The sequence below is a fragment of the Melanostigma gelatinosum genome (genome assembly GCF_949748355.1).
Source record: "Melanostigma gelatinosum genome assembly, chromosome: 12".
Classification (NCBI taxonomy): Eukaryota; Metazoa; Chordata; class Actinopteri; order Perciformes; family Zoarcidae; genus Melanostigma; species Melanostigma gelatinosum.
In genome coordinates this window covers 21085978-21100228 of record NC_136645.1, presented here as the reverse complement: position 1 = coordinate 21100228, position 14251 = coordinate 21085978, and the positions used below count along the sequence as shown (strand labels likewise).

General features: G+C 44.8%; 1 protein-coding gene across 1 annotated transcript in view; it reads left to right on the top strand.

The window, feature by feature from the left end:
- The window catches only part of adgra1b (adhesion G protein-coupled receptor A1b), a 144449-nt gene that overhangs the window by 33660 nt on the left and 96538 nt on the right, over window positions 1-14251 (top strand). Inside the window, exons 8-9 of the mRNA XM_079279793.1 lie at window positions 7271-7435; window positions 13276-13495. Of these exons, the coding sequence (XP_079135919.1) occupies window positions 7271-7435; window positions 13276-13495 (385 nt within the window). The remainder of the gene's footprint in view (window positions 1-7270; window positions 7436-13275; window positions 13496-14251) is intronic.

The window sequence follows — 14251 nt, the reverse complement described above, 5'->3', positions numbered from 1 at the left end:
TTGACATTCTCAGTGATCCCCCCCCCCCCCCCCCCCCCCGCCGGTGAAAGCACCGCCTTGAATAATGAGATTACAGGGTAGAGAGAGAACTTCAGGTGAGGTTTCAGTATGTCAGCAGTGATGCTCCGTGGCAGTCTTATTGATGAATTCATCAACTGGGGTCAGTGCAAAACGTTGTCATTCAGTACTTATTGCTTACCATTATCAACAGATTACAACTCACAGGACAATTCTGAGGTACTTTTACTTTACTTGAATATGTCACCACCTTGCTATTTTACCTCACTGCAGTTCAAAAATAAATATTGCTCTTTTTTTTATCAACAGAATTTTATTTGACGGCTATATTTCCTCAGTCACTTTATAACATCATATGCTAATAATATATGAACGTTTTCTTGTTGACTTATGTGAAAGTTGAATTGATGCGAGTTTAAATGACATTTTAAATGCAGGACTTTTATTTGTAACGCAGCGCACAACAGTCGAGAGATGTAGGTGTGAAGTCACTGGCTTGATACTGACTGTAGAGAAAGGGCATGAACCCCTATTGTTAATCATTGTACTGTAAGTAGAACGCCTCTGTGTTGGCTGTGTAGCGACGCTCCCGTTCCAGCCACTCTGCTTCCGCGGTGCCATCAGCACAAGCTGCACTGCTCCCCCTCCCTCCCCCCTCTCAAAGAAACCAGTCCCCCACAATGTTGACTCTGCTTTTCCAGCTCAGGGTCCCAACGGAACGTGAAGAATTTCTCATTGCTCACATTCTGATTGGAGGCCCCCCCCCCCCCGCTCTGCAATCACCCGCCGCTCTCCTCGCCGATACACAAATAATGCAGCTTATCTCTCCCTCATGCAGAACCCGATCAGGTCATGTTGCTCTTGGCGCCTGAAACGTCTCCCTCCTGGAGAGAGAAAGGGAGCAAGGAGCAGACATCATTTCCATAGCTGATGAGTGTGAAACGGAGCTCGGTCCAACAACAACACTCCGCCGTGCCTGAACTTCACCCTTCAACCCTGAGTTCTGACCTAAACTGCAGCGTTGACAGAGACGTGGGGGGGGAGTTAAAGTCCTGCGATCTCACTGGTCCAACACTCGTTAAGACAAAAAAAAGGAAAAAGTTACAAATGTTTTGACCTTTTGCGTGCCAGACGCCGCCAGTGCTTATTTAGACGTCGCATTAGCCATTAGCTGTTGTTCACCTTGGACGGGTGTCCTCCCGAGTCAGTCAGCCTCGCCCCGCACGCCCCGTCGGAGGGGAGAGACTGAACACACAGGATTTAGCTCGCTGCTTAAAGCCCTCGTCTGGATTTGTCGCGCGGCGTTGCAGCAAAGCGAGCTGGGATGCCAAAGCCTCGCTGGAGTGACCTCTGTGAAGGTGAACCCCGAAAATGCTCTGCGGCTGTTTTTTCTCATCCCGCTTTAGGCTGCGTCGGGCAAACGGCCAGTTTAGACACTCAAAAACACCACGTGATCCTCGCTCACCGTTTGTACCGCTCTGTATGCAGCTTGTCGTACTGTACTGTGTTCTCTCTGCGTATCATCAGAGCCTCTTATTCGCTGGCGCAGGTGGGCCGATAAGCTGATCCGTTTACGTTGCTCAGGGGGTGGAGTCCCATGAGGCCCGATGGCTCCGCGCCGCGGGCCAGACTCCTCCTGAGGAATGGTGTCAAGCCAAACCCCCGGTATTAGCTATGCTAGCGGCGGCCGTGGGACCGGCCTGTGATTCATGTTTCATTAATCAAACATTTCAGAGCCCTGTAGCTCGCTACGGCGGACTCTTTGGATGTATCTTACTTAATCCTCTACATTTTTAATCAGGCTAATCTTGCACAAAACGATGAACCTGGTTTAGAAGTATCACTGAAGGCAGAGGAAAGAGGGAAATATCTCTCTCTCTCTCTGCCCTCTCCTCCGTGTCTCTGCTGGTGATCTCTCTCCAGCTTTAATCTCTGCTCCTACTTACAAACATAAACTGTAATTTGATTAAACTCTACCCACATATCTTTCCGCTCTTATTGCGTCCTACTGTGGCTTCTTCAAATCCCTGCCTCTGTTGTTTTTTTGTTTTTTTCCTCTTTTCTATCATGAGTTTAGCGGTCGGTTTACATGCTTCTGTGCAACACCAGTTGCCAAGGAGACCAAATTTGATTATGTCCACATATATGCAATTTTACCTTCCGGGTTCGTCCTTTTTTTACTGCGTGCCTGTTTCAGTGAGTGAAGAAAAACAAAATCTCTTGGTTGCACGGGTTGGAGTTTAACATGTGAATGTGCTGAGCGGAGTAGTGAGTGTAGAGAGAGCGGGTTAGGAGTGTGTACGTCTGTGGGCATGTAGATGAGTTCTACAGGCAGAATGTATTCCTCGTCTAAATGTTCAAGAAAGCAGTTTTAGCGTAAGTTCCTACAATGCTCCTACAATGGTGCAGTGTTGCTGTGGATGTAGGTCAGTGCTTTGTGTGGCCCTTCCCCACTGCGCTCCACATACCGGGGCCTTTTTCCTTCATACGTTCATTTACGTGAGGATGACCTTTTTTTCTGTAACCCGGACCGGCCGTTGGAGCGCTTTCCCCTCCGCTCCCCTTGTGTTGTCTTGGTGCAGCGGTTCGACCAGGGCCGTCTGTGACCAGGCTGCAGCAGGATTCGCCTCCTGTGGTGAAGCTTTCCTTCACGAGGCAGCCGGGAGGGGAGTAGGAGAGGGAGAGGAGAGGTGGGTGTGTGTTGGGGTGGGGGTCGGGGGGTATTTCCCTGTGTGTTTCCCAGCATTCAGACATTCGGCCCATGTACAGCGATGATGTAACTGTCCTCTCTGCAGACCGCTCATGGTTGAGAAGAGACAAGTGCAGCAGCTCTGAATCACACAGTGGCAAGTACACATGCAAAACCACCAGCATCATCATCGCCACCATCATCATCATCATCAGCATCAGCATCATCATCACCACCATCATCAGCATCATCACCATCCATAACACAATCTAATTCATCTGTTTTGTTTCATGCACTGGCGTCGCCGGTCATTATTTATTATGTGAACTTTCCTTAAAGATTAATAAATGACCAAAAAGGTTGAATGACGCTTCAGCCCCTTTAATGTAATAATGACTCGATCACGAGTTGCTTATTGAGCGGTGGGGCTGCTATGTGTGGACACGTGGCGTTTGATTGTCAAGTATCATCTGCATCAACAATTACATAACTATGACATCAAGTGCCGACAGAAAACAGACAGATGCAGAAATAAATAGAGAAATGATAGAGAGCATCGCTAAAAACAAATAACACGACAGCTCATACCTCTACAAAAGCAGCATCTTTAGTGAGAGGATACCTGAGCCCCGAGTCCTGCTCATAACATCCCCACTGTTCTAAGCTCGTCTCTCCACGCCTGCCTCCACTTTCTCATTTTCACCAGTTTTCTTGTACCTCAGCGAGGATGATGAAGCAACGCATTTGTAGAATGAGGCCAGGACACCGAAGTGGAAATGCAAAGTGAACAGCAGTTTACTCAACGGTGAGCTCTGGAGTTTTGGACTTCCGGAAGGGCTGCGGAGCAGTTTTTCCAATATGTGGGTCCCTGCTTTGTTTGTCTCGTGCACGATGACGTGCAACTGCCAATTGTTTCTCAATATTCCGCTGATCTACAGGCGGCCGTGATGCAGCAATGCACCAGCAAAGGCAAGAAGACGGGTTTTTAAGTCAACATGGACGACAACAATGCTTTTAAAGATTTTATGAATAGCCAGCTTTCTGTGTTTTATGAGAAAGCTAATTCACTAATATGCAGAATCCGTATGCAGGACCAGATGTTGGTATCGGAGGCGTTCTGGTTCCCCATCTGAAGTCCGAGTAGTATGGACCAATCACGTTCAAGCAGGCTTCGGTTGAACGCAGGTGAACCGTACGTGTGGAGGGCAAAAGAGGTGAAACGCATTGGCCGAAATGCATTCTGGGAACCCACCGGCTATCGTCTCACCATGATTTCACTTTTTATTGGTAAAAATAAAGCTAATGTCATTCATACATTAGCATCATTTGGGACTAGCGCTATCCTTTGTACCCACGTTATTTACTCAGTTTTCAATTTGCGAAGCGCTTTTCATCGGATGACGGATTCAAAATATTTTTACGTAAAAACACGCACTTGGTGTTCAAAGGCCTTAACACTGAATGTGAACATAAATCTTTTTTCTGTACAAGAGACAAAACACCTTTAAAGTTAATACAACGTGCCTGATGTGAACGTGAACTCACCCATACGACACACAGAAGGTTACAATAGAAATGTGGACGATCTTGGACCAGATGATCTGAGGAGTGAGAGACAGGTACAGCAAAGTCGAGCGCCTGGTCATTCATTGGTGGGGTTACAGTGGGGCGACTGTCATTCTCCGTGGAGGTTATAGCCCCATCGGTTCCCCACCTGAGCGCTGCCTGTAAACCCACATTTATTTGGGTTTTTCACTAACAATCCCCTGCAACTGATCCGCTGTTTGTTTGTTTTCAATCTAGCAGAGTCTAGAGGAACGTCTCCAATGCTGAAATCCCTCAAGTTCCGCTTTGCTAAATCAGTGAGCAAAGTGGGAATTGTTGGCTTTACGGGCAGTATTTGAAACATGGACGTGCGCTACCATTATCATTATCCTGCGTGACGATGAAAATCAGTTTGAGGGGTATCCCAATGATACCCCTGTAGAATAGCAGTCCTGTGATGAGCACGACTAACAATAACCCTGCAATATGTCATGTTTAGATTAGGTTTAATTCGACGACGTATGTCCTCATCGGGGTTCGTTATAGAACTGTTGCACTGAACAGATGCTGACAGCTGCACTGAGCCCAGAGGGTTTCGATATAAAGCCCGTCCACACTTCACTACTCAACCTGTGGAAGAGGGAGGACGACGTTTCACAGGGGGAGGGGGCGAAAGAGCGTGTGTGAGGCCGAATAAGTGTGCGGAAGAGAGGTAAGAGTTAAGGACATCGTCACAGTCTGAGTGACTCATTTCTACTATTGTGTGTCGAGACTCTGTGGAAATCCGTCTTAATGACGATACATCAAAAACGCTCCCGTCCAAACTATGATTGGTGCAAAAATCCTTTTGAGGAACAAGTGACTTTTAAAAATCTTAAAAACACGCAATAACCCTCACATGTGTTCACACACACACACACACACACACACACACACACACACACACACACACACACTGGTGCTGTGGCCAAGAATGTCATCATCTCAGTCAAGCGTTCAAAATGTGATCGAGGGCCTTTTAGAAAAGCAATCAGAAAACAGAGCTTTAGTGGAACACAGAAGATGAAATCAGGACTTGTTTTATTCATTGGAGCAAAGTCTCGGGGTCCGCGGGGGGCGGGATGTCAGCAGCGTTCTCTGATTTCTGCTCATCTTCTCTGACAAAACAGGCAGCAGTGGAGTTCACTCCTCAAACCTGAGCACAATGTGACTTTAGTTACACGTTAGATTCAAAACACTGTCGTCTTAAAGCATTTGACTGACGGACTACTGAAAGGATTGCCTCTGTATGACCTACGTAAGTAAACCAGACCATCAGAGAGAAGATTGGCTTTCTCTATGTAGTTATTCCTAATGCTTGTCATCGGTGTCACCGGGTCGGATCACGCGCGAAATCAGACGGAATCCTGCAGGTTGACCAGAAACTCCTTCAGCTCGGACTCCTTTTGTCCACCAGGACCAGCAAAGTCAACAGAAAATGAAAGTTCCTTGTACTAATATTGAATATATCGACATATAATTTGGCTCCGACGTCCATGATTGTACTATTCTACAAACATTTCATCTGGCGCCATCATCCGTCCGAAGTTTAAATTTGTATTATTTTCAATTTCAAACACATTTTCAACAAAGCAGTTTCACAGCCGGCAGAATCCAAGAGCGAAGCCTTCTGTCTTCAGTGCACTACTGGGGACTGATGATCAAAAGTCATACGGGGAGAAATCCATGGCAGAAGAGGCAGAGATGCCAATGTTTTGCACTCAATAGACCAGAATGCAATGCAGTCTCAAGTAACATTATGTTTTGACTCATGGTTGTCTCCCTCCACCTTGATGTGCGCCAGTTCTCTTCAGTAGTCCGAACACATGCAGGTCCGGCGAGTTTGAAACTGTGTGAATGTGTTTGTGTTTCCCTGCCTTTCCCCCAGTGCATCCTGGGACAGGCCCGTGTCTAAAATAGTTGCTCTAGTCATGAGCATATTGAGACAGAGACGGGAGGCGAGAGAGAAGCAGACAAAATGAAGGCGTTTCATGTTTTTGAATAATATTTCTCTCATGTCCTCTGAGAAAAGGTTCTCTGGGATTACAGCTTCTCTCAGCCATTATCATCTTCACTCTCAACCATTGCACTCTCTTGTCCGGCCTGCCACTTTATCGTTTTACAACTGTCGCACGTTCCCTTTGTTTTCTCCGAGCATTCTTCCCTTACTCACTCTCAATTAAACACTTTTTAGGTATTGTCTGGGTATACTGAAACCACGACTTGATGACACACAAGTACACACAAAGCAAAGAGTATATTTTTTGGGAAAATAAACAGTTGGCATACCTCAAGGAGGTAATATTGCCATGGTGATAAGCCCGTTGCTTAGCAATCTCCGGCAGCTTTTATCCTCTTTTTTTTTTTTTAAATCCTGGAGATTAGTCGCCTTGGCAAATGGCCTGCATTGGCTCATTGTCACTGTTTCACCATCCGTTGTTGAATGAAGCATTTTCCATTGAGATAGGAATCGCTGTGACAAAGTAGGAAAGATAAGCATGAGTAATGATCATCTTGAGTCACGGGCAACATCTGAAGCCCCCGCATACGACATGCGCACCAGGGTCTTCATGTGAACTGGATCTGTGAAGCCTGCACACACACATTTTTGTGGTCCCGTCCTGATGAGGAGCTTCCGCTGACTGCAGGATACTTACAGTGTTGCCCTAACCTTAACCCTCACCAATGACTAACTCTAATCCTTAGCCTCATCCAAAAAAAACACTTTAAATTCAAGACTTTACACAAAGATAATCCTCAATCTATTTAACCCTAAACTCAAGGCCAAATCCTAATCCAGCACCTTGTCCTTTTAAGACCATAGGAAGAAGTTCGCCAACACACACACACACACACACGCACACACACACACACACACACACACACACACACACACACACACACACACACACACACACTACTGTAGACACACAATCCACACGGTCACGCTCACAGTTTCACGCCTCTGTTCTCCTCCAGTGAGGTCATCCTCTCCAACATCGACGTGGGCATCGCTGGCATCTGGGAGTGCCTGGTAACCAGTTCCCGTGGCAACGCTTCTCAGCAAATGGAGATCGTGGTTCTGGAGACGTCGGCACCGTACTGCCCCGCGGATAGAGTCGCCAACAACAAGGGCGACTTCAGGTGAGTCACGCTCAACCCGTGGGAAATACGCTGATTGACTTTCTTGGCAAGAGTTCGATGAACCGGTTGATACAACTCTCATGTTTGTACGGTAATTAGAGTACTGCAAGGGGAACGCATTTATTTAGGCCAGCCCCGGAAGTCGACATCGCACTGGTTCCCTCGACCTGAAAGCTTCAAACTTTTAATGTTTAATGTCGTAGAAGACAACTTTAAAATCTCTTAAACTTGCGTTAACGGATGTAGTTTTCAGGCATCGAACCACAAAACTCTTTACTTCGAGACGAGGGAACAGGAAGTGCAAATATTGTAACCCATGTACGGGTTCTAGGTGGCTCCTGCAGCACTATAATGTGTGAAGCTACCAAGTTAGCACAAAGACTGGAAACGGGTGCAAACAGCTAGCGTGGCTCAGTCCAAATGTAACAAATTCCACCTACAGCATAAAACTTCCCATCAAAGCACAATGTGTCATCGCTACGTGCCAGTTTTTGTACAAATTCAAGAAAACGTACACACTTTTAATTAGTGAGACTTTAAAGGTGTTTGGCAGATTGCGCCACCTCAAAGAGAACCAGGCCAGCTGTTTCCCTCCGTTTTATTATGTGTCAAGCTAAGCTAGCTGTCTGTCCATCTGTCTATAAATACACCATATCAGAAGTAGCTTTCGTTTACCAGCTAGTTCAGTGTAATTAGTGGTAACGGACAATAATCGCCGGTTTTCAAAGCTGAGACCAGAAGGTCTCCAACAAAATAAGGCAATAGTGCGCCCTATAATTTAGTCACCAGTCCTAATTACGGAGTCTACGTATAAAAATTAAGACTGTAATCAGTCCACTCACTCTCTCTGCCATTATCTGTACATGTACAGTGCAGTTGAGGAGCTTGAGTCTGCCTCTTGCTGCTGCTTTGTGTTCCACCTGACAGGAATCTGCCACACCTGGTCGGCCTCGCACCAGATGTGGCTCATTAACCGGAGAAAAAGAAAAGGGGCCGGAGTTCTGTGCGTACAGTAGAGCCTGGACGGTTCATAGGGTTTAGTAATAATTGGAAACGTGATATGAAAACCTCCCACAAACATTATGGCTCAATGTATTTCGGCTTCATAGCGAGACTGTAAAAAAGATGAAATAACAAAGAAAGAAGGTCACTTGTTCCTGTGACTCAGGTTTCACATGAAAAGAGGAACAAAAACAGCACACCTCCTCGCCCTCCATCTATCCTCCTGTTTTCCTGTCCTCCGCTCTTCACTCATTCGCCTGGTTGCCCACCCCCACCCCCCACCCCCCATGTGGCTCTGCCGTTGTCGTGTATGCTCCTTTTGTAGCCGCTTTACAGCCCACTTCCAGCGCAGCGAGCGCCGGGGCTTTGTTTCTGCCGGAGCACTGGAGTAATGGGCTGGAAAATGAGCCCTCTACTTTGTTGGGGGGGGGGGGGCGAAATTAAAGCCATTTATTACTAAGTAGCTGCTTGCCGCCGCTGCTACAGCTGCAACACGGATGAGAGAGAGAGGAGGGGAGAAACAAAAGAAGAGAGAGAGAGAATGGGGGAGGGAGCAGCGAGATGGCAGCTCTCTCTCCCCTCAGAACAGATTACCTGCCTCCTGAGTGCGGAGCGCCTTCATTTTCATTTCGATGAAGGCAAAAGTGTTGCCGCTGTGAGCATCACTCCAGCGGCGGGGTTATGGACGTCGCCTTAAGGAGAGAATCACACTAAAACACAGGACGTGTGTTTCTCCTCTGTTTGCAGACAAATTGATTGATATGTGTGAGAACAAACAACTCTTTCCTTCAGGCCGCAGAGGCATCGACACCAGCGCCAAAGAAACCCAAAAAAACCCAGAAGTTCTTTTTATTATCTGGGAAAGGGAGGCTAATGTAGTGGAGTGTGAATGTTTGGCTGACTTTTCACACTCAAATGAGCTTTATTTCATTGAAACACTAACAGGCATAACCCGGAAAATTGAACTGTTTGACGACGTTATTGACAAAGTCATTTCTTGCTTCATAGGAGACTTCATTGAACTTTGCATGGCCGTACGAACACCACTTGTAACTAGAAAATGCATTTCCTGCTGAAAATGCGTTGGAATGCTGAAAGCTGAAATTAATTGTGAAAAAATTGCTGAAAATTAAGAAATGGGAGACTATCTGTCTGAAAAATGTTGAAGCCTGAAAGCATTTAAACTGCACTGCTGAAAAACCTTCTAGTTGAAATGTCTAACTATGGTGTCTGTAGCTGAAAGTATGAGGAAGAAGAAGGCTTTGAAAGTTGAAGTATAATTTGAAGATGTTCTCCATAGAGATCCCATTCAAAAGAAAATTGCAAAATGGCTTAAAAGTTTAAAGATTACAAATATGAAAAGTCAAAGCACCCCTCTCCTGAAAGAGCTGAACATTTTGATATTTGAACAATATCTGTAGCTTAAACAAATTTCAGAAGTAGTGCTATTTGTAGTAATAGTAGTAGAAGTTGTAGTTGAAGTAGAAGTATTATTAGCAGTAGAAGTATTATTAGTAGTAGAAGTATTATTAGCAGTAGAAGTATTAGTAGCATTAGAATAAGTAGTAGTAGTAGCAGTGGTGATATTTGTAATAGTAGTAGTAGAAGTATCATTAGTAGTAGAAGTATTAGTATTTAGAAGAAGTATTAGTATTTAGAAGTAGTAGCCGCGTATCAGTAGTAGTAGTAATAGCTGTAGTAGTGGTCGTAGTATTTAATATAACTGTAGTAGTAGTAAAAGTAATGGCCGTATTTGAAGTAGCAGTACTAGTAGTACTAGTAGCAGTCGTACTAATAGCTGTAGTAGTATTAGTACTGGTAGTAGCATGAATGGCAGTAGTGGCAGTTGTAGTATAAGTAATAGTAGTAGTGGTAGTAATAGCAGTAAGTATAGTATAGTAATAATATTGATGGTAGCAGTAATAGCACTAGTAATAGTAGCAACAGCAAAAGTTGTAGTAGAAGTAGTAGCAGCAGTAGTAGTAGTAGTAATACTAGAAATATTAGTAGTAGTAGTAGTTGTCGCAGTATTAGTAAGAGCATTCATTATTTCAACAAAAAAGCAAAATTTTGAGCTTAATGTTTACATACAGTTAATCCATGGGGCTTTTATTTTGAAAGGGTGGGACTGGGTGGGGGAGGGAGGGGGAGAGGAGACATAATCATAATGTCTGACACACATAAACAGAGGTTATTAAATGACGGGCTTCATCACAAGCAGTTCAGTTAGAATTCACTCTCTGGGGCTTTTATTTTGAAATGGGGTGTGGGGGAGAAGGGGAGAGGAGACAGAATCATAATGTTAGATAAACACAAACCGGTTATTAAATGAAAGGCTCATCACAAGCATTTCAGTTAGAATTCATTCTGTGGGGCTTTTATTTTAAAATGGCGTGTGTGTGTGATGTCATACAACATCTGAAGTCATCCTCCTGCTGCTTGGATATTCTACCAACACACTTTTTCAAAAATATTTCAAACTGCATGACCACTGATCTTTTACAAATTGTAAACACATCCCTTCTCTCAGGTGTCTTCCCACAAGCCCTAAAAACTGCAGTTATTAAACCACTGCTAAAGAAAGCAAGTTTAGACTCCGCAACGATGAAAAATTATAGGCCAATATCAAACCTCCCATTTTTAAGTAAAAAAATTGAAAAAGCGGTTTTCCAACAGCTGACCGACTTCTTGGCCGTAAATAACTGCTTTGATGTTTTCCAGTCAGGCTTTCGACAGCACCACAGCACTGAAACTGCTCTTGTTAAGGTTTTCAACGACATCCACATAAACATAGACAATGGCAGAAGTTCAGTCTTAGTGTTACTAGATCTCAGTGCTGCATTCGACACGGTCGACCATGCCATACTCCTAGAAAGACTAAAAATCTGGGTGAGACTCTCTGGCACAGCACTTAACTGGTTTGAATCCTACTTGAAGGGCCGAGAATACTTTGTGTCTGTAGCTGAGTACACATCAGAGCTGACTAAAATGACATGTGGTGTTCCCCAAGGCTCAATACTGGGGCCTCTTCTGTTCAACATCTACATGCTTCCACTAGCTCAGATTATGGAAAACAACAAAGTGTGTTATCATAATTATGCAGACGACACACAAATCTACATAACTATGTCACCAGGGGACTATAATCCCATACAAGGGCTGGGTAACTGCATTGAACAAATCAACAACTGGATGTGCCAGAATTTTCTTCAATTAAACAAAGATAAAACAGAAGTAATTGTTTTTGGTACCAAGGACGAACAATTGAAAATCACCGCTCAGCTTCAGTCACTGATGTTAAAACCCACAAACCAAGCCAGAAATCTAGGTGTAGTTATGGATTCAGACCTCAACCTGAACAGCCATATCAAGACAATTACAAAATCAGCCTACTATCACCTGAAGAATATATCAAGGATTAGAGGACTTATGTCTCAACAGGATTTGGAAAAACTTGTCCACGCATTTATCTTCAGCAGACTGGACTACTGTAACGGTGTGTTTACAGGTCTCTGTAAAAAGTCCGTCAGAAAGCTGCAGCTGATTCAGAACGCTGCAGCTCGAGTCCTCACTAAGACCAGGAGGGTGGATCACATCACTCCAGTTCTGAGGTCTTTGCACTGGCTTCCTGTCCAACAAAGAATTGACTTTAAAATCCTGCTGTTGGTTTACAAAGCACTGAATGGTTTAGGGCCAAAATACATCTCTGATCTGCTGCTACCTTATGAACCATCCCGACCCCTCAGGTCGTCTGGGACCGGTCTACTTTCTGTTCCCAGAGTCAGAACTAAACATGGAGAAGCAGCATTCAGTTTTTCTGCTCCACATATCTGGAACAAAGTCCCAGAAAGCTGCAGGTCTGCTGAGACCCTCAGCTCATTTAAATCAAGATTGAAGACCTTTCTGTTTGCTGCTGCCTTTAATTGAACCACGTTCAATTAATATATTAATCAATTTCTGCATTTTACTACTGCATTTTACTACTGCATTTTATTTTTTACACTGTTTTTTAATTGTTTTTGAAATCTCCTTTTCTTTTGCCTTGTGTTTTGATGCTTTTAATGGTTTTATGTGAAGCACTTTGAATTACCTTGTTGTTGAAATGTGCTATAGAAATAAACTTGCCTTGCCTTGCCTTGGTGAAAGAGCTGAACATGTTGATAGTTGAATGGTTTCTGTAGCTTAAAAAATGAAGGAGAAGAAGAGGTGGGACGGAAGAAATAGAAGAAGTTGAATAAAGATTCGAAGAACAATTGTTGGAATGCTTAACAGCATTCCAACAATTACTCTTTTAGGCTGAAGCCTCCCCTTCAGGCAGGAGCAGGTTTCTCATTCTGTCTCTCTCTCTTGTTCCATCTGTGGCAATTTAGTAACTTGCCTTCACAATTCAATTAGATCCCGGGCTGTTGAGTTCCAATGTCTTTTACCCTCCACGCCCCCAGTTTGTACCAAAAACATTCTGTTGAATAGTATTCCATGCCATAACCAAGCAATAACTCCAATGAAAGACTTTAGGCAGCTCATTCAGAGCCACATAGTACATTACACAGGCTGAGTAGTACTCCCCGCTCTCAAGTTCCATTGTGCACAAAGTGGAAACACAACAAAGTTGATTATTAAAGTTAATTAAGTCAGAAGGCATCACCAAGACAACACATTTTTTCACAATCAAGTATCAGAATCTGCAGTCTTCTGCAAAGAAAAAAGTAATTAGAGTTAGCTGTAAATCAAATATGCTAATTAATAATTTCCTAAGCACAGGAAGGATGAAATAGCCATCTGGTGCCGCGAGTGAAGACTCCCAAACTCGCTCCTTTGACTGATATCTTGTGTGGCAGGTGGCCAAAGACCTTGGCTGGCATCCTGGCCTTCCTGCCCTGCGCTCCCGCCGCCTTCGGCTCCGCCCCCCGCCCGGCCGCCGGCGGCCCTCACCCCTCCGGCCAGAAGGCGAAGAAGGCGTGGCGGAGCTGCGACCGCGCCGGACGGTGGGCCGAGGAGGACTACACCCAGTGCCCGTACGCCAGTGAACTGACCCGCGTGCTGCACGAGCTCACACAGGTATCTCATCCACACTTTGTTCTCATTGCCAGTGAACCCGTTCCAGCTTTTACCGACGTTCAGCATGTCGACTTTGACATATTTGCCGGCGTTTCGATAACTTCGCATTCCTAGAACACAGAAAACAAACATCTCCGCCGATTCATCCGTAGCCTGCAGGTATTTGCACATCTGTACGCGTCGGCCTTTATGTGCCGGTACATGATGCGAGCCGACAGGCGGCGTGCCCGTTTCGTTCTGCGGTAGGTACTCGTGGGAATAAAGCGCCACATTAAAGCGTTCAAAACTACACGCATGGCAGGAAATAACAGTAAGAGTGATTTATAATTTATTACATGTTGTCAAAGCCGTTTCATGTGACGACGGACTACGTGATCATTATGGCACCAAAATCTGGCCTCAAATTTCTTCAGTTGCCTTTTCAAAATCCGTCTGAACAACTCTTCACATCGGCATAAGTTAGACTTAAAGTATGGGTCGCTTTTAATGCTGCCTGGCGTGTTACTCCTGTCATTTCTTTTTTCCCTAAGCAGTGGTGAGGAACAACAGGAGTTGGCTTTTCATTAAAAACGACAGGGCGACTGTTGTATTAACTGCATGCCAAATGAATCAAAGCACACAAGGCCAAATTGCCTCCTGAGTTACCGTGTGACCGATTGCTGACGAGCAGTGCAGCATTTAAAAGGCTGGCACGGAGGTACATTTCATCACTCTTAACAAACGTCACGGAAAATAAAGAGGGCAGCTAAAAAAACA